The 21,432-nt window shown below is 40.1% G+C and overlaps 1 protein-coding gene across 6 annotated transcripts in view; it reads left to right on the forward strand.

The window, feature by feature from the left end:
- Positions 1-21,432, forward strand: part of SEMA6A (semaphorin 6A) — a 118,069-nt gene that overhangs the window by 38,616 nt on the left and 58,021 nt on the right. For all 6 annotated transcript variants that reach the window (XM_071424409.1, XM_071424411.1, XM_071424412.1 and 3 more), the window contains exons 2-5: positions 11,840-11,977; positions 14,341-14,458; positions 19,611-19,671; positions 21,169-21,231. In XM_071424409.1, coding sequence (XP_071280510.1) covers positions 11,878-11,977; positions 14,341-14,458; positions 19,611-19,671; positions 21,169-21,231 — 342 coding nt within the window. In that variant the 5' untranslated portion in view covers positions 11,840-11,877. The remainder of the gene's footprint in view (positions 1-11,839; positions 11,978-14,340; positions 14,459-19,610; positions 19,672-21,168; positions 21,232-21,432) is intronic.

Consider the following 21,432-nt stretch of genomic DNA (forward strand, 5'->3'; position numbering starts at 1 on the left):
CTATCTCCTTTGCTTTCTTTAAGAGAGCAAGAATGCAAACCAAAAGAAAAATTTCTTCTTTTAAAAGATTAAATATAACCTCAAGTTCCACAGGGAATTTGGATGTTATTATTTCCATTTCCTAACATTAGATGGGAGACTTTGCCCAAAACCCATGTAAAGTTAGCAGAATTTAACTGAGTCCTCATGCAAGTATGTGTACCTTTATGTGAAAGCAAAAGTGTTAAATATATGTAATTCTCTATAACTGGAAGGCTTATAAATAGGTAAAGCAACCACATGCGTGAACTGATGCAGATGGTACAAGCTGTAAAGCAGCTACAGGTCATTCTGAAGTCCAGTGGGAGTCAGTGCTCCACAATCTAGCAGATGTCAGTGTCAGCACTTTCACTGGCATAAACAAAAACAAGGCAATGCCCTTTAGTTGTAAGTGCTGTGTGACTGTGCTGCGAGCTGGAGAGCCACTGCTCTGTAACTGTGCAGGGGAGCACAGCCTGAAAGGCATAGGTCATGCTTGTGGGCATGGTGGGGAAGACAATTTTGAGTCCAGCTGAGAACATTGCACCTCAATGCCTACCAGGATCTCCTTAGACTTTTCTAGTGACTTCAGCACAGCCCGTGCATACAGCCTTAAGTCTCATTCAAAGGTAATTTGATTCTGTGGGCTAATGTTTTTTGTGCATTTTTTCCTTCTAAATGCTGGCAGGAACTTGGGTCTTGGCTGTAGATCAGCTCCTGGCAGCTGATCAGTTCAATGTCCACATTATGGAGGCCAACCTACAGTCAGTGGAAACCCTCTCTGCAGTACTTGATATAAATCACATAAGCAGCAGAACTGCAGAGTAAGAAATAACAGCAATGGTTCATCAGCTATGCAGTCATCCTCCTTGTTTCTGCACAGGAATTTCGGTTCTGTTGATCAAGCCAGGAAGGATTCCTTTGGGTTAAAAAACCACCTGGCAGACTTGTTAAAAACCCTTAACTGTGTGTTACTACTCATGAAGCAGTTTTTCTAAATTCACTTATATGCAGTCAGCTAATGAATCATTGCTTTTCCTGTGTCACCCACCATTACAGGCTGAAGGTGCTGGGTGTGGGGGAGGAGGAGGTTTGGGAACAGGTCCTTGGTTGTCTGAGAAAGCCTTGGTATTTTGGTTAGAGTCAAACTTTCATCAGTCAATGCCAGAGCAAGGGTCCTCCCATCCTGATACTGATGGATGTTATTTCATTGCTGGGGTGATCCTAGAAATCTGTCTGTTGCACACACAGTAGGTTTTTTCAGCTCCAGAAAATTATCTGGAGTATTAGAAGTGTTGCAGTTTCAGTTTCAGTCATTAGCCGAGCGCTGGTGCAGTGAAAATGACTTCTCTTCCTGTATCTCTCATTATTCGTTGTTGGAACCTGAATGCATGCAATCATTCCTAAAATAGCCATAGGAAGCACAAGCAATATAGAAACATCTTTGTCTTGCTTCAGGGCTTTGGGCTGCATAGCTGAGCCTGCCCTAGTGTGGGACCTGGAAACAGCCTGCAGTCTCATCTGTGTCTGACAGTCTGGATTGTCCTTTGCAAAACCCTGCACGTGGTACCGAAAAGGCAGAGGTTATTTCCCGGAGAAGAAGAGAATGACTTTGCCTCGCTCTAGCAGTGAGCCGAAGAATGGATTAGAGGCTTCTCCTATCTGCAAGGAAGCTCATCCATCATGCCCCATTCAGGCAGTCATACTCAGTGGGCTTGTTCTCTCTTGCTACACTGAACCTTTTTCTCCATAGCTTGTCCAAAGAAGCAAAGCAAATAATAACAGAGCTACTGCTTTTGTAACTTGTACTACAGGCATTTGTCAATGCTGCTTTGACTTCCTTTTCTATGCTGCTCTAATTCCCTCACGCTGCGCTAAGAAGCAGGTGTGAACAAATGTGTAAGGATGCTTGTATTCTTCAGTATGTGGGTGAATGTGTGTCAGTAGTGTATTTCTGTGGTGCAGGGACTCAGCTTACTCTAACTATAATCTCTTTTCTTGCTTTTCCTGACGCATGCCACCTCAATTTCAAGTTTGCCCATGCAATCACATCAGATATTTGAGGTTTCCTCTGAATAATAGACCCTCAGTAATTAAAATGATCTCAAACTATTCTATTAGTTACAGGAATTGTGATTTTTATATTCAGAGGTTTATTGATTATATCTGCATTTAGAATTTTCCCTTAAAATACAGTGAATTACAGTAATTAACCTTATGCCCAGGTTAACATACAGTACATTTGTCTCAGCACTATCCTGGAAATAGTATATTTCTTAGGATCTGTTGACTTCTTGCTATGTCTTCTATCTTCTTCATAACTGTGAAGTGGTAGAATGAAGACGAAAGTGGAAAACATATCATGTTGGCATATTGAGGTGATCTCTTTACTCAAAGGGCATTTTTGAGGATAAGGTACTTTCTAGTATTAACTTTTCCATAAAGATGCTTGGATTTTATGTGATTTAAAATTTGGGAATTTACTGGACATGAATCTAGACAGAACAAAGCTCAGAGTCCTCCACTTGCAACTAGCAATTATTAGCAAGCTGCAGGTGCTACAGTGTATGATTGTTGTAAGCATTGTGCTCATCTCAGAGGAAAAGCAAACTACATAGATTTTCTGTCTCAGATTTATTTTATTCTTTTAAAGCTTCTGAAAATACCAGTGAAAAACATTGGCAATGAAAACTAATCATGAAATATAGAGATCTATGAAATAGGTCTAAAGTTTTAACAGGAAAACCTTTTCTGTGATGTGAACTTTTGAACTTTGGGTGAATATCTGTCACTGTATGGACACACAGAAGTGGATGGTTGTCTGAAGGAGAGACATTTCAGAGGTGGTGCTGAGAGGCAATGTTCTCAGTTAATTTTTTTGTTTTCTTAGTACTCAGAGTCTTCTGTTTTTTCCTTCTACCTGTGTCTATCCACAGCTCTTTTAATATTTTCCCTTAGGGACTACATTTGTTTTGTGGACATCCTTCATTTTTGGACATTTTGCATTTTTGTACTAGTCTATTTCATGCTTTTCTCTCATACTTTTCTGTAAGGTATAGAAAAACTTGACATAACTAATTCATAAACAAATTAGGGGCTAAAATTAGAAATACGTATAGAAAATTCTTTTCTTATCTGAATTTTTTTTTTTATCTGAGGCTCAAAAATAATTTTTCTCGAAGACTTTACCAGGTTTCCAGAGGAAAAACCTTTCCTTTTTTTCTGCCTGTCATAACTCAAATTGCTTGTCCACACTGTGTCCTTGTGCTGAACATCCCTTCCCAGAATATGATGCTGAGGTTTGGCCTGAATTCTCCTGCCATGACTAAACTGTTGCAGTGTGGAGCAATTGGTGCACTCTGCAGTGGTGGCTGTCACTTTCAGGCAGTGTGTTGTCCACTGCTGGAGTTATTATAAATGGTAATGTTTTTGAAGCATTTGAAGTGCTACAATAGATTTCATTCATGTTTTTGGTAGGTATTTAGTTTAATGTAGTGTAAAACCACTTCATGACAAAGCTGATTGGTTGCCATTTGAAAAAACAAGCTGACAAGATTTGCTATTTCTCTCCAAGGCAGGTTAATGAGTTGATTTTTGTGTAAATGGATTTAGGGGCAGAACTGGCCAAATTGCACAACAACTAAGCAATGTGCTCTGGTTAACAGCTGACTTAAATTGGATGATTTGCATTTTCTTCTGTTTCATCACATTAAAACATGGACACTTCAATTTCAAGTGAATTGGACAAATGTCCTGAAGAATACGGCTGGGGCTCATATTTAAGTGCATGATGCTTCTTGCATTAACAAAAAACAAAGGAGAGTTTATTTGTGATTACACCAAGCTTTAAACGTGGGGATATCATGAAAGTTTAAGTTGGAAGGAGCCTTAAGGATTGTCTACTTTCAACACCCTTGCAAGGACACCTTCTGCTAGACCAGGTTGCTCAAAGGACCATCCAGCCTGACACTGAGCAGTTCCAGCAATGAAACCTCCACAATTTCTTTGGGCAACTTATTCCAGCACCCTCCTAGTCTGAAGCTGTTTCCCCTTGTCCTATCTCTGCATGCCCTTGCAATGTTCATGTGGCAGTTGAGACAATGCCTACTGGGCCATGTCTAACTTCTAATCGGTGACATTTGTAAATGTTGTTGCGAAAATGTACCAAACTTGGTGTTTTACCTTTGCTGTCCAAAAGGAGAAGAAAACAAAGGAAGGACACATTTTTCTCCCATTACGTCTTCAGGTCATCTGCAGCCAGAAAATTTTTATTCCATTTATCAGATGAGGGAAGAGAAGGTCAGTTGACTGGCACTGATATTTCCCAGGCAAAATGAATGTTGGAGAGAGTAATGGTGTTGCTGGTAGTGTAGCTGTTTTCTATTAAGCATGCCGAGATGAAACAGCAAAGTATATATTAGAGATGGTGTTCTCTCCTTTCAAAAGGCAGTGATTGCTACATTTAGCTCTCAAATCAATTCAGAATCTTGACAGAGTTTTGCTGAAGTCCCGCAAATAATCAATAGAACTATTTTTATCTCGTAAATGAGTGAGACTTTTAAAAATAAGAAAGACATCTTTGTAATGACTGACCAAGCTGTTCCAGAGTTAGGTCTATTGCTCTATATGATTGGGGGTGTTGAGTGAAAGAAGTTATTTAGGCATTACCTTTGTTCCATTCTGCAGGTTTATAGCCCAAAAATAAAATTGCAAATGTTTCTGGCAGTCATCCTCCAGGCACAGATGGCTTTCCTCCCAGTTTTGGCAAGCCTGATTTTGGTATAAAACTGAGCAATTATTAGAAAGTGAAATATTGCATGATATAATATCACTACCACCACCATCAACATCATGACAAATGGAGCATTTGTTATTTCAGAGCCATGTGAGAGAGCTAATGCCACTGCATTGCCCCTTCCTCTAAAACCTGTACCTGTGATGCACAGATAGATGCATCTTGCTAGAGCAGATGCTTTAGCAAGGAGCTGTGGACATTTTCTCATTTGTGTTGGCTCTATATTTCAATGCAAATATCACTGAACAGGTGGCTGATGAGGCCCCTGTGGACTGTTTACAGTAAAGGTTACAACCAAAATCGATAGGCCTGAGATGCTTCTAATTCCATCTGGGAGAAGTTCATCTTCCTTCTGACTGTTTCCCCTCTGAACAGCAGCATCCCATTAACACTGCAGTCATCAGAGATGTCTCACTCAGGTCAGAAGAGGGTTTCTTCTGGTGAGGCCTCCATTTGTTCTTTGTGTTTTCTTTTTGGGCTGCAATGGGGGGAGAAGCAATGTGGATCTGGACAGGACAGGTTGCCAGCATTAAGCATGCTGAGTTTTGCCTACTGACTTGACACCTGCTACTCCCATTTGACAGGCTGAGGCTCATCACTGCTGCCCGGGGGTTGTCCAGATCTTTTCAGTTTATCGCTTACTGAGGCAGGAGGCAGTGATGCCACGTATCATTGGTGACATTATTGTGCGAGGTATGGCCTTGTAAAGGTGCATATGAGGGAAGAGAAAAGTTGGTATAGACTCAGGTTTGCATAAACCCGAACAAAAAAAAGCAATTACCCCTGAAACTTGCATGAAAACTTAGTGTTTGGGCATAAATTTTATTTTAGATGCATTTTTGCAAGTCTTTGTGAGAAAATCTGCATGGCTCATGTATCTTTGTTTCATTAAACTAGTAATGAAGTTCGTATTATTCTTTTTAATGAAGGTAGGTACTGTTGCTTACTATATGAGGCAAAATTGCTCTTATTGGTGTCTTTCCCTTGGGCCTGATTGTCATGCCTGGCATGAGGCCCACAGCAGCTGGGCAGTGAGTAAGCAGTTCTGAATCCAATTAAAATGCTAGTAAAGCGTGTATAACAGAGGGCACCCATGCAGTCCTCTTATAGACAGGGAGAACTTTTTGATACACACAAATGAGAGAGAGTGGTGCTTCATACATGTAATTTAGGGTTCCACAGTGTTACCAGACAGGTGCAGGCATCCCTTGGGCACTACCTCTCTCCCCTCACCAGTGTTCAGGAGCAACCCCTTGTTACCATGAGATCTGAAGGAGTACAGGTGATTACCCCAATGCCTTCATGCTCCAGTCTCTCTGGCATAAGTGCCAGCTACCTGGAGTGCAAGAGTGCTTTTTTGGCCACGTGAAATGTATGGCCAGCTGTAGAGACAACAGGAGCAGAACAGGAGAGGAAAGATGAATGGTGGCTGCACCATCAGTCACAAAAAGATGTTGGAAGTTGGTAGTGATGATGGGCATGGAGCTGGCATTGAGTCTCTGTAGCCACCTGCACCACATTCAGGTGACTGAGCAGCAATTGGTAGAGAAAGGACAGCATGCTGCAAAAACTGTCCATCCCAGGCACTGCCCTGCCATTGCCAATTCAGTTGCAGTGTCTGGCACTCCATGCTGTGTCTTGCTGATAGCCACTTGTGTCTCATCTCTCCTGGGCTTCCCAAGCACCCGCTGAGCTTCTGTTCACTCACATCTGTCTGATCCCCTTGGCACCACTCAGACCAGGCATTTTGCATGAGCCCTTCTGCTGCCTGGTGCAGCCATGCGAGGTGCCTGAGCAGCAGCTAACACACCACACAGGCAGGCATAGACAAAAGATGCTCTCCTGAACGGCTCTGCTGGTGCCAGCCTAACTTTCCTCATTCTCTGGGAGCTGCAGCCTTCAGGTTGTATTCCTCTCTTTTGTTTTTATTGTTGCATTATTCCTAATTCCTTCCTCTGACTTGCACGTAACTCTTGTCTCTCACTTTCTAGAAACTGTGAATTTAAAAGGATAAATAGCAGTGACAGTGTTTTCCACTCAGAGATTTCCAAAGGAAAATTAGCCGAATTTAAATTTAGCCAAGGGTCTTGAAGGATGTTTGCCAATATCTCATGGCAAATCTGTACCATAGCAGACAGCAGCAGGCAGGTTGGTCAGCTGGTTTCTGTGCTCTGCCTTCAGCATGGCAAGGCATGGCTGTGTAGATTGATACATGCCCTATATGTGAAGGCAGAGCTCACTCTGTGAGTCTCTTTTGATGAGATACTGGAGTAGGGCTTGGGCTCCTAAATCACCTGTGTGCCTTTAAAGTTCTTACCACAGAAGAATCTCCAATCTTTTAACCTCTGTTATGAAACTCAAATCAGTTTCTTCCCTGCTTTTTAATGGTTCTTTTGCTTTTGCTGGTTATGATTCTAAGGGCTATTTGCTGAGTACTTCCAGGACCAGTTCATGTAGGCTGCTGCTTTCCCTGTTGTGCATTTTTCCTTATGCAGTAATTCAAATTCATCTGGCTTTACTTTTTAGTTTCCTCAGTGTTTGGTTAAATGCTGTTTCTTCTTGCTATCTTTTTGAAGAATAAATTATTTCTACATATTTGTAGAAATGAAAGAATTTGTTGAAGACAGTCACGGGTTTTTAGGGCCAGTAGGTTTTCTGGCCTTGCTTCATGCATGACACAGACCAAAGAATTTTGTCCGGTGATTCTCACATTAATCTTAACAATTTGTGGATCGAAGTGCAGCTGTTGTGTATGAACACAACCCATCATGGTAGAAAGAAGTTTTGTAATAAATGAATATAACAAGATCTATTCATTATAGAGCAGTCTTACTGTGCCATGGGAAAATTCTGACATGGTTGCATACTTTGATTTTTCTTGAAGTTATGCTGGGATTAGCTGAATGAATAGTGAGGTTGAAGCAACAAGATGGGAGGTTTTCTAACATGGAGGAGCACCCCTTTCATTAGAGATGTGCCTTTGCAGTCAGTGCTGTTGCTGTTGAATACGTTCTCAGGGTCAAATCTGCTCTCACACTTTTATGGAGCTTACCAGGAAGTTCTCTTTTCCATTCAGATTTTTCATTGGATTGTGTAACCCTTCTGGAGCAAGCAAGCTGTAGATAAAATAACTGCCTACTAGGATATTGTGGCAGGAGCCATGTAATTCTTTCCTTAGCCAAGTAGATATTCTGCATGCATTTCCATGCAAACTGTTGTAAATGCTAAAAATATCAGACAGCAAAAAGTTTCTTGGCTTCAGAAACTCCTTCATGCCAACAGCATGAATTTTACAAAAGTAGATGATTCTCTGTCAAACTTGTATATGTGGGTGATTGTGTATATGTACACGTATATGTATATATACATGTATGTGTATACATAGGCTTTGACTAAGTAAAAATAATAGTAATAGCAACTATCTTGTACTAGTATTCAAACATCCTACTTAGAAGTGATTCATCTCCTGGCTGAAATGTACAGAGAAACCTCTTCCCTTTCAGAAGGCAAAACTTTGATTTCTATATATATTAAGAGATCATGTGGTTTGTTTATACATAATATACTACAATAAAAAGAAGGGAACACATAAGTGGCCACAACAAGATGTCTTACATAGGTATTTGAAACATCAGCTTCAGAAAGAATAATCAGAGCACCAATGTATCTTCCAAAACATTCATATATTCTTTGGTTTAGGAAAGCACAAAGCAAATTATTTGTGGGTTTTTTAGAAGCTTGGAAGAAACCTAATCTACTTGCCAATTCAATGGCTGCAAGTCACTGGATTGGACATAGGCTATAAAACATTCCCTTAAATATTTGTAGGGCTGTATTTTAATAGCATACTTGATAAGAAAAGACCTCCAAGGTTCACTCTTGTCATCAGTAGCTCCCTTCAACAAGTTACAGTGTTTTGAACCAGGAGAACTGGAGTTCTCAGACCCAGTTCTCTCTCAACCACTATGGCTTAATGCAGGCCAGATTGAATTGCAGTTCAGATCTCTGCATGAAAGGTGGAGAGCTCTTCATTGATACTTGCAAAACTTTTATTTTGAAACAGTGCTGGACTCACTTGGCATCACTGTCTAGCTACTCATCTTCATCAGACACTGTGTTCACAAGCACTTTTGAACAAAAGTAGTTTCAGCACAGTTGCGAGTGAGAACATTTGCATCAATCCCAGGGGCCCAACTACAGTGAAAATTGTCCTAAAAATAGGTGTGACCTTCTTGAATCAGCACTTTTCTGAAATTCCACTGAAACAGTATGGCTTTTCTGCCATTGTAAGAACTGCTAAAGTGACAATATGTTTTAATAATTACCTCTGGAAAAAAGCTGCCTTTGGATGCAATTTAGTCCTCCTCAGTGCTAATTTATTGGCACAGACACTGATACATGTGTAGTACACTTGAATTATTGACATGTCAAAGCAGATATTTTGCATGCACATTTTGTGAATTTGAGCGACTATGTTGGCATCAGAGCAACATAGAGAGAATTAAGCTTTTTTCCTCTCTTCTCCCTCTTTTCTTCCCCAGAAAATCCTCTTAAGAAGGAGGGAGAATTTCATATAAACCTATCAATTTATGTCAGTTCATTTGTCAGTTTGGTTTTTTTCCCAGGTAAAAGAAAGCAGATCTGGCCCAATAGCATGTGCATGAAATCACAAAGTATGCATGCTGGGCCTTGTTCATTTTCCTGGAAGCTGTCTCCCACACAGATGTACATGGAGCAGTACACAAGTCTGAATGAGAATTAGAGGCTGATGGTGCAGAATCACCGATGGGACAAGTTTTTCAGGCTCTAAAGGGGAGTGGCAGAGCTGTGTCTGCAGTACTGTGGTGCTTTCCTCACAGCACACACGTTGTTAGATAGAGGATTTTGTGATGATAGGGAGTAACAGAATGCAGCTATTCTTATGCTCCAGAGTCTCACTGTGAGCCAAGTGGTTTGGATTGTTAGCCTGCAGACTGATACTGTAGATTAATACAGTGTAAGTGGAAGAATTCTTCCCATTAAACTGTTTTTCCCCATGTACATTTCAGAAAAGATTTGTACATTGGATTGTAGCAATTTCAAAGAGAAAATAATTTCAATCAATTTGTGCAGTAAGAAATTTCATTTTGCTATTTTGCTGTGTACTTACAAGGGCAAAATTCTTAACTCAGCAAACTGACATGTTGAAAAATTGCATAGAGATAAAGGAATTAGCCCCTTTAATGTGTATGTATTGCTTTTAATTATAACCTTTAGAGGGAAGCTGTTTTTCCAAGCCTGCTATTTACTTCTGCTGCTTTTTCCTCTTTCTGCATTCCAAAGGGCCCCAAATGACAACAAATAGAAAGAAACAGGTTCTACCCCAGAGAGCTAACAGTCAAGAGAAAATGTAAGAGGTGACTAGAAAGACAAATGGAGGAAATGCATAAACAAAGTGTCTGCAGGCAGATATATCTGCGTCAGGAATCATACAGAGCTATTGGCTTAACCAGTGCTAGATGGAAATACTTCTATTGGGGCTTGTATGTACCATCTTTTAGTATATATTCTCTTATAAGTTATAATAGACCTACAGTGTCTGCATTGTATTGCATTTATTCTTCCTATTTTTATCCTTCACCATCTATCTGAAACTTTGTTCAGTTGTCAGTCACAGCCTTACACTATTTTTTTTTTTCCTATTCCTGGCCTAACTTGGTCTCTCAGTTATTTTGTTAATAGAAATAGAGAATCAGCCAAAATTCCAATTTTTGTGTTGAAATAAAAATAGACTAACACAGAGAGTGTAATAAATCAGCACTCCTTATGGACTGTATTACCCTGTAACAGATCCCCCACTCCAAACCATTTATAGCAACTGAAATTTTATTTGAAAGCAAATATCTGATGAGGCAAATTAATTACTATGACACTTTTCTATTGGTTAAAAAAATGAGGAATCCAACGTTTAAGACTTGCTAATGCTTTTTTTGGCATCAAGAAAGGAGACACAGGTATCTACTATTAAATAGTGCTGCAGAAGAGCAAGTTAGCACTTTGTTTGCCAAATTAAGTTTCAAAGACTATGTAGGTTATGAAATTTGACTTTCTGCCCATAAATCTTGAATGACTGACAGACCACTGTAAAATAGCTTTGTTCAAAAGGAATCTTTGGCAGGCAGCATCAAAGGTTTGAAACTCTGGAAGGGATGAAAAGAAAACCCCACTTTTGCACTGATTTCCCGTACAGATCAATGTCTCTGTGAAATTTGCCTGGGAATTATGAAGTATTTACTGTATTATGTGCTGGTTTTTTTCACTGTATCCAAAGGCCCCAGTGGTTCCTTTTATCTTAAAGATTTAGGGATATTTTTGAACATGAAATCTGAACGAATGAATGAATGCATCAGTGGAACACAGGGAAAAAATTTGCTGGATTTAGACAGTTCTTTTCTTCCCTATTTTATCACAAGTTGGAGTATTGGTTTTACGACACATAAATTTATGGGTACATATTTTTATGGTAAAGCCCAATGACATGTTCTGAATGCTCCATCAAGCTCTTTCAGTTTCTTCACTTGATTCACAACTCTACAGGGTATGAATCAGTCCTGTAGTATAACTCTTAATCTCTTTTTAACCAGAATAATGTAGTGTGAGGGTTTTTTTTTTTATTTATGGTATGTGTCATCGTGTCAACATCTAATTATGTAAACCAAAGAAGGGGAAAATAAAATATTTCTTGGAAAACTCTTGTCAGCCGTCCATCAGTGCAGGAGATGAAGCATCTTTATTACATATAAGCTTCAGAGGCAGAAAATTTTTTGTAACACACAGGTTCATAAGTCTATCCTCAAGCAAGATGTGGCTCTGCTAGGGCATGAGCTGAAGAATAATTGGCTTTGCAGGGTAGTTTCTGCTTAGAAACACAGCATGCCTCCTCAGGTGGAGTGAGAGGCCTGAGGAGAAAAGCTTCCTCTACTTTCCCAGACTCTTCAAAGCTCTGATCCACCTGAAGGTACTTAAACTCTTGTTTGTCTTCCACAGGGTGAAGTGAAGAAGTGAAGCCTCACAGCTGAACTACTATGAGGTCAGAAGCCTTGCTGCTATATTTCACACTGCTACACTTTGCTGGGGCTGGTTTCCCAGAAGATTCTGAGCCTATCAGTATTTCGCATGGCAACTGTAAGTATAAGGGGCCAGAGGACCACATGCAGTACTGATCAGGGGAATTCAAATCAACGCTACTTAAATACAGTTGCAGTGGATAAAGTTGTTTTTTCTTGATTTCTCCCATATCAGCCAATTTACATCCTCAGGTACTAACGTAGGAACATGACTTTTTCACATGGTCTTATTATTTGTTAATCTAATACAAATAATTGGACTTCTTAACGCTCAAATGGATTCTGTTTGAGCATTAGGCATTTTTTTCCTAAGATGGAACTGAAGAAGCTAAAAACTAAATCAAGACAAAGACTCTTGTATGACAGAAGGTCTCTCCTTTCTTACCAGTAGAGATTGGCAAACTCTCCAAAATCTAGTGTAACACCAGCAGCTGCAAACTGAGATCTGCTGGCTAAACAGGTGGAGAGCTTTCTGTGTATCTTACAGTGGACATCAGGCTTGAATTATCTGATTCTTTCACATTTGCCTCATCTCAATTGTGATAATGGCAATGAAAAATCTTCAAAGTCCCAAAGTTTCAGATGTTTATAAGGAAGCCTTTAGCATCTGGGCCCCTAAAAGTACGCCAGGGAGTAGCAAGTCAGCCAAGAGCAGGCTTGTGTTGAATTCTTTTTTTGTTCAGGAATTTGGTTTTTAAATTGTCCATGTTCACTGTGGTTTGCAAGGTCTTGGTCAAAAACTTGTCTGTCCTGTGTAACATTATTCTGAAAGACAAGACTCCAGGGCACACCTGATGTGCTGCAAGTGCTGATAGATTTCTGAGGTACAACAACAGGGAAGAACTGCTCTGAAGCAACAAAGGTGAAACATAGCTAGTGTGGCCATTTCAGCACCAACATTTTCACCCTCCAGAAGGGCAGTGCTAAACATTCCTAGAAAAATTTGCCATACTTGATGTTTTTAGAGAAATAGAACATGGGAGGATTTTTACTCTGCAACATGGCATGCTGAAGTGGACATGAATGTCCTTAGTTTGTTCTAGATCCATGAGTTACAGAGGAAACACTACTGTGTAGAAAACAGCCTGACAATAAAACTGGGCATTTTGCATGTAGGACATGATCAGAAGGATTAACCTTCTGAATGTAAATCCTGCCTGGTGTCTTAATTTATTTCTTAAAGAGTTCTCAGCACCTGGTTTGGTGAGAAGTTCCTTTTTCTATCCAGTTTTATCACCAGACTTTGTGTCATGTGACACTTTGAGGTCCTTTGCTGAAGCCGTGCTGTGAACCAATACTTTGACCAAGCTTAACAGGTACAACACTTTTAGAAGACAATAGCTGAAAATGCTAAAGCAGCAGATGAGTTTCTGAAGAAATAGACTCCCCCAAAGAACTGCAGTTTCTGGGAAGGCATTTAATGGGGAAAAACCATAGCTAGATGCTAGTCAGCTCAGTATAACATTCACTTGCAGCAGGTCTGCCGTAATAGTGCTCATCAGAGGATTATCTTTCTCCTGTCTTCTGTCATTTTATTTACTTAATTAGCTCCTTGTTTCTGTACCTAGATGTCATGATTATATGATACACATGAATGTGAAGTGGCCCTTGATCAGAAGTGTTCGCTGTTGTTAGCTTGTACACCCATCCGAGGAGCAGTGGAACACCCTGTGTGTGCTGAGTTCTCACCCAAAAAAAATTGGGAATAGACAATAAATACTCTTGCTGACTCATAGAACTGGAGGGGGGGAAGCTGACTTGTTGATAGCAGAAGCTCAGCATGGGGATTCCAATTAGTATTGCTGCCCAGTTGCCAGAAGGATTGGAATATCAGATTCGTTGCCAAAATAATGTGCAGTGACTTTCACTTCATAAAGTTCAAGTGGTGATTTCTCACCATTTCTCAGAAAACCCTGCAGCCGTTCTGTGACAGCAGTCAAGTCCTGTAGAAAACCCAGGGAACTGGCAGTTTGAGCCAACAAGAGCCAAGCCTTTTGCTTTAGCCACTACCAGTCCAGTCATTGAGTTGATTGATTGGCCACTGTGGAACAGCTTCATCCTGATAGACATGCTTTAGCAGCCAGGAGCAAGCATTTAAGCTCTGCAAACAGTGAAAGAAAAACTGCAAGAAAGTGCCATGTACCTGTGTGCCAAGAGCTCCAGAACAGCTTTATGCTTAAAACAATTCACAATTTTTGTCTTCTGCAAAGGTGGTGACTTTCTCCTTTGCAGTTGCAGACACTGTAACCTTGAAGAACTCTCCCGCTCTCTGTGCTCATGCCTTCCAGCCCCTATCTGTGCTTCCAGGGCAGAACAGAAACCATGGGTTTTGGCTATAGCTGGGCCCCATGATGATTCATGTTAGCACCATTTCAGTTTGTTATTCTCTTCTGATCTTGTTGATTTTTTTCCTTTCCACAGACACAAGACAGTATCCGGTGTTTGTGGGTCACAAACCAGGGCGGAACACCACGCAGAGGCACCGGCTGGACATCCAGCTTGTCATGGTCATGAACAGGACACTCTACGTTGCTGCTAGGTCAGTAGCCTCCTGCTTCAGCACTCCTCTCTGCTTTAAGAGGAGCAAGGAGAACACGAGGAATATTCTGAGCTCTTCTCTGACAGACACATTATTTTTAGGATTGTCTTGCACTCAGAGAGAGCTTTGCAGCCTGTTAGTAAGACATATTAGAATCGTTGCTAGATGATCAACTAAAGTTTTGCAATGTGTTACACCTGTGTTTTAGGGCTACATGCCTCTGCCTTCCTCTGAGACCTGCAAGAGGGAAGTTGCCAGAAATATAATTTAGCTCCATGGAGAAGCAATTCCACCCTCATTATTTTATTCCACTTGTCCTCACCAATAATGACAAATTTTAGAGAATATTTCTTCTGTGCACAGGTGTATTTTTTGATAAGAATTATTAGAATGAAATTTTGCTGATTTAGGCATGTTTTTGGTATCTTAAGACAAAGAAAAAGAACTGAACGTGCTCCCTCAAGGTTAATTGAATTAAGTGTCTTGACTTTTTTTTGGAGAGCTATACTGTGCAGACATGAGCACGTTTTTTATAAAAGTTGCACATGAGCTGCCTATTTAGTTTGCCTAGCTCAGCTTGCACTGTCAGCCTCAGTGGGCCTACACTCATCAGACAGTTGCCAACCTTACAGAGATCCAATATTAACACTTCACATTCCTACCTGTTGTTAGCAAAGAAGATTGACGATCTTAGAGTGGGAATTACACGAGAGATGCACAATGAGTGCAAGATGGGTCCAGATTAGCAAGGCTGGGTGGTCCAGATTTGCAAGGGTGGGTAGTCCAGTTTAGGAGCTCTTGGACCCAGATGCTGTTTGGGACCTCCCTGCAAGTTGCCTCTCAAGTAGTACTTGTTTCCTGCCTGTTTTCTGGTCCTCCATTGCAAAAACACACACCTTTCTGCATGTGTCACATAAAACCAGGCTGTTGTTGCAGATGGGAGAAGTGGTGGGTGGGATGGCCAAGAGTGAAGGGGAACAGCTGCTGAACAGGCAGCCTCTCACCACCAGCCCTGTCTGCAAAGCCCTTGGCAGCCTCTGGGAGCTGCCTGCCTTTCTTCTCAAACAGCCACTCCCCATCTCCTGGGTGGTCGGATGTGTCCTGTGGGGAAAGCTGCCTGTCCATCTCTGTACAGCACCACAAAATTGGTAATTGCATTACACCAGCACGGTCACTGAGTGACACTTTCAGAGTCATGTCCCTGGCTGCTGGAAGAACACACCTGTTCCATTACCCAGCCATAGCAGCTGCTGAGGCTAATTGCAGCTTCCCAGGCTCCTTGCATACCCCTTGCTGCATGGGGTCCAGGTGGCAGAACTCAGGGCTCTCACAGCAAGACCTTGCAGCGAGTCCAGGCAGAGAGCAAGTATCCTTCCACAGGAGCTGCTGTGATGGTGGTCACAGGGCACAAGGAGAGATCAGCCCCGTGGCAAGTGGCAAAGCCCTGTGCTTTGTCTGAGTTCTGAGACTGGTATTTTTGCTGTTTTTAGTGGGATATAGAGTGGGGCAGGACTGAGGGTTGAATAGGTTTGAAAGGTGGTGGCAGGATTTCCTCCTTTTCATGACCGAGCTCCCTTTGCTTTCCTCATTTGTTTTCCTTTAAATTAGGAAATTATTTGCAGTGAGGTGGTGGTAAATCCTCTTTGCAGATTTTGCTTTGCTGTTTTCATAGTTTGTTCCCAGACTGAGATTGACGCAGTTAGACTGTTTCAGTGCCCAAGTAACTGGCTTTAGAGCAGGAAAACCTGGAGAAAAGTTTTGGGATATGAAACAGTTTTGAGATGTGTGCACAAATTATATGAAGAATGCTAATATTTGGGAGATAACATGTACTAGTATGTGAATAGGCATTCTTCCTCATTTGTATTAAACAACTTGCTACAATGAGAGTGCTTATATAGTCCTAGGATCTTGTGACCTATAAAAAGAATAAAGACCTGATCTGCTTTGTACTTGCACAGGCATGAAAAAAATCTTCTTACACTTTTTTTCCTTTGGTAACTCAAAAGCTCTTTGACATATTCTTCCCCCCCTCCATGTTACCGAATAAAGTCCTTCCTGGGCTGACAAGACTATGTGATACAAGTTGAAATTCAGAGATAATTTTTATCTTCAAGTAACAAACTTCAGAAAATGAGTCATCCTTCAGTATCTAGTGTGGATGAAAGTTTGTAATTCAAATACTGCATTTCCTTCAAAGGCAGTAGTAAATCTAGAGACTGGAAGCAAATTTGTACACAAGCAAATGTGTTTGCCAAAGAGTTTTGTAACAAGATTCATTGAAAACTGTAGCTAAATAAATCTTTGAACTATTATATGAGATATTGCTTTCATGCTTTTTTTATGCATTGAAATACAGCAATCCTAAGTTTATATTTTATCCAATTATCTGAAAAACAATCAAAACAAATGGTTAAATAGTGAGCATTTTTATTTTAGCACTGTTTTGTTTAGGTTGGGGATTTTTTTTTGTTTGGAAAACTTGTTTTGGAAAAATCCAGTGTTGACTTTTGCAGACAGTTGCAGCCCACCAGAAAGGCTAACTCAGATTTGAGAACTGCTTACATTTTATTAATGATCAACTGGCATAGAACAAAATTTCTGTCAGTCCCACTGCTTATTTTGTCGTATGGGATACACAACTCCTGTATTAGCTATTACCAAATAAAGTTTTGTGTCACTTCACAAAGGCATTATTTCATGTTATCAGACAGAAACACACAGCCAACATAAATTAGAATAACTCAGTCAAAGGCCATTAAGCTTTACTCTCTGAACATGCTTGCTAAGGACTGGCTCTGTCATCTTTTTTCTCGTGGGAAGGGTAGTCTCTCCTCATCTCTCTCTCACTGGCCCACACCCAGGCACACACATCCTTTTCTAAGTTTGCTGTGTCTCCTCCTCCCATTGTCTCATGCAGTGGCAGCTTTTGTTCACATTATCTGCCACTCCTCCTGTGTGTGTGTGTGAACCAAACAGGCATGGAGCAGGGTATGGGATGGCTCCCTCCTCCTTTGCAGTTACGTGTTTCCAAACCATGCTCCGAGTGCCAAGGGTCGTGCACAGCCAGTGGCATTATTTAAATTCCCTTCCTCAACAAGATTATGCCATGGCAACAGAACTCAGTTCTGCTGACTGGAGGTGGGAAAAACGGAAGCTCTAGGATTAAGTAAATTTGTGTTAGAATAACTTAATTAGCAGTAAACTGTACACATACCACAGCTAGTAGAAAGTAGGAGTTGGGCAGCAGTGGGAAAAGGAGAATGAGGACAATCCCACGTTTTCTGTGATTAGGGAGCCCTCCCCCAAATTTGACAGCTCTTTTGCTGTCTACTGACACTGTCAGCAACTGTGCTTCATTTGTGGCTTGAGAAAAAGATATGTAATTTTCCTGATGCTAACCTTCTTTCCAACAATTTCATAACTTAGCATTGGAGTTTCATTTGAACTGTTCCTTGAATCAGATAGTAAGTCCTCTAAAGACTGTTTTATTGAGGTGGAACTAAACAACTCAGCTCTTTCTGAGTACCACTGCTGTATTTTCTAATTGTCTTGTTGAAAATGAAAAAATTGTAAACTCTGGAAAACGAGGCTGATGAATAAAATCAAGAGCTGTGCTGGAAGAAGGGTTTTAGAGGTCCACCCGCACCTCATTTGCAATTCAAGAGATTTTTATCCCCCACTTTTATATAGCAGGAGCGACAGCAATAAAGAGTAATGCACATAAAAAGGGAACCATGACGTAATCTATTTAGCTGATACTGTGCTAATAGGTCATTTTATTCCACAACCAACCCTGACCACTGCTCTGTCACTGAAGTCAGGCAAATAATAAATCGAAGTATTAAACCAATCTTGAAAGTAAATGACAGCTCTGGTTTTAGAGTCTGGAGGAGAAGAAACCCATCAGCTCCTCAATTTGGCATCTTACAAAGAAAACAGCCTCAAGCTCCATAGGAGAAAAATTTTCAAAGCTGGTTCCCTACCACAACACTGCGTCTTTTCTTCACCTGAGAGAAGTGTTGTTTATTTCTCGTGTAGCAGTATTCTGTGTTTGCCTTAGTTAAAGGCAAGACTAGCACTGTTTCCCAAAACTCAATAAATATAAGCTAACCTTGAGAACAGCGATTTCAAAAATGGAAAGAGCCTGTGTTCTGCATTCAGCAGACCCTCCAATGCTGTGGGTCAAACTTCAGCTGCACAGCTTTCTGCATCTTGAAAATATTCAATTTTATTTCAAGGAAAAATGAGATCTCAGTCCCAATTTAATGTGCTGGTTACTACAACTTTGTGGATTGGTGGTTTTCTTCAACTTCTGGGTTCTATACAGATCTGTCCTTTTTCTCTGTTTACACAGAAGAGAATGTCTAAATATATCTCCTTACCTATTAGCTGTTTCTATTTCCTCCTCCTAAGAACAGATTGGCAGCTAATTGTAGAGAGGGACGGGTTCTCGGGGAAAATAGGAAAGTAATTGTAAGGAAAGAAGTGTGAACTTTTTTTCAGAGAAATATTTTACAGTTTAGTTTGGCCTGCAGCTTGTGAAGAAAAGAATAATTTCTGGGAATAGTTTTGTGCCTTTTTTCTACCATATTGTCAATCAAATTGTAACAGGGAAGGGAAGGGAAGGGAAGGGAAGGGAAGGGAAGGGAAGGGAAGGGAAGGGAAGGGAAGGGAAGGGAAGGGAAGGGAAGGACTTTTTAACCTTAAATGTCTCTATATGCCACAGTGACATCTAGCCTAGGAATCTGGCAAATGGTGCCTAAAAGCTATTGTGGCTGATTTCAGGAAACAGAAACACATCTGCATGCTACATTGTGGCATCCTGGTGTAGGACTGAAAGAGCAGAAATCTCTCAAGTCTTATCTACTTTCCCAAATCTCATTTGTTCAAATAATTGCTTTTGGGAAAGAATCTTACTTTGACGTTTTGTAGCACTTTCCTTTTTTTCCTCTTAATGGGAAGACAAACAGTTTATATGTGAAAATGCTTTTCTGGGAGAAGCAGGAGATGCTGCCAGTAATGTCTTCTGGTAAGATCTCTGATTTTTTAAAAATGGATTATGGATTATCTTGTGATAGATAGCTCTTTTATAGAAAATGAACTGTCCAACTATTCCATTTGACATTGTATTCTTTGCTTTTGTTTACAGGGATCATATTTATACTGTTGATATGGACACATCACATACAGAAGAAATTTATTTTAGCAAAGTAAGTAACCTTTATCATTGCCCAGAAACCAAGGACACTAGAACAAGCTTCAAATAAATAGGATGATAACATTGTTTTAAAGAACTTGCCAGCACTGCTGTAAAACTGTAATAAGCAAGTAAGATGGCATTGCTAATCATATTTGTGGAGAGCTAGAATAGTGATCATGTCCTCTGCGAATTTCTGATAAGTGGTTTAGCTGGGCTGATAAGCAATCTGTACTGAAATATGGTGAGGTCCCCGATGGAACATCTGTCAAACATCTATTCATTTATATGCAGCAGTTTTCTAAAACAGTTATACTATCCCAATTAAGTCTACTGAAACTTCTGTAATAAGAAGCAAGTTACATATTTTCATTTGCACAAATTTTTTTCACTTGTGCTAGAACTGACTAAATAAAATCTTACTATAACATCGCTTTGTAGATGTATTCACATTACCTCTATAGGAAGTTACATTCAAACAAAGAAAAGCTTTGTCTGCATTACTGCATTGTATATTAACACAAACATACTGAAAACAATCTCCCTTCAGCTCCTTTGCATTTCATTCGTGTTTTGTAATATATGTTGAACACAACCTTGGTCTGACAGAAGATCATAAAAATTTGGGCACTGGATGAATTCCACTGGAGGAAGCGACAGTGCTTCATTATAACTCTGAATGATGGTAAAAGTGAGCTTTTTAACTCATCAAAGAGTGAGGGCACAAGCTTACAATGGAAATGAACATTCATGGTTACTCTTTCAGCTTGGGCCCCTCCATGAATGCACAGTGCCTCAGTGTACTGATCAGGAACACTGTCAGAACTATCAAGGCAATAATGTCTAAGGTGGTGCCGTCTTAGTCCATGTGATTTTAAACAAAGCTTCATTATAATTAATAAGTCTTCCACATTTGACCATTTTTGAAACTCATCTCAAAAAACAAAAAAACTGGCTGGGATTTAGCTGTAAATCTTCTGGAGAAACAGTGTTAGCAGATAAGTCAGCAGTGTCTTGGCAGGTGAAAAACTCTTGGAGCTTGTTAGCTGAATTGAAGTTGTAAGTACCTGAATTTTATTTTTTTCCAGATCTAAAATGTTGTCTTTGGGAATGTATATTTCATTTAGAATCCAGTGAAGGTTCATAGTCCATAAATTATAATTCTGATTTGTAGAGCAATATTAGTTAAAAGAAGAGAACATCTACTACTTCTTAGAAAAGTACACATTTTCTGAAGTTCACCTATTGTTGAATTCTGTTCGTTTAGGCTTTTAAGAAAGAGGGATGGATTTCTAGCCTCATAAATTGGAGGCAAAACAAAGTTAAATGAATGATCCACATCACTGAATTTCCATTGTTTCATTGTGGTGAATTAATAATGGAGAAAGAGTGCAGAAAACTTTCAATAAATGTATGTTCAAAAGCTAGTCTCCCCTATGGGACTTCTACTTCTGAAATCAAATGTGAAAAACCTCTGAGTTCTAATTGATTTCTTTCTTTATTCTTGCAGAAATTGACATGGAAATCTAGACAAGCTGATGTAGACACATGCAGAATGAAGGGAAAACATAAGGTACGCAATTTTCATTTCTTCTGCAACTGCCACTTCAGTTTAGTTGCATCACTATTATCTCAGGCTGCTGTCTGTGATGTGGAATGGATCGTGCCATTCACTTCTTACCAGTAATTGCTTTTTCCATCAACTTACTGAAGGCTTTAATTTGCAAAACCAGTTCACTTCGAAAGTGATAAAATATTAGGACAGAAGCCACAG

Source organism: Agelaius tricolor, unplaced genomic scaffold, assembly GCF_023055355.1.
Source record: "Agelaius tricolor isolate 1412-34295 unplaced genomic scaffold, bAgeTri1.0.p SCAF_4, whole genome shotgun sequence".
In the NCBI taxonomy this organism is placed as follows: domain Eukaryota; kingdom Metazoa; phylum Chordata; class Aves; order Passeriformes; family Icteridae; genus Agelaius; species Agelaius tricolor.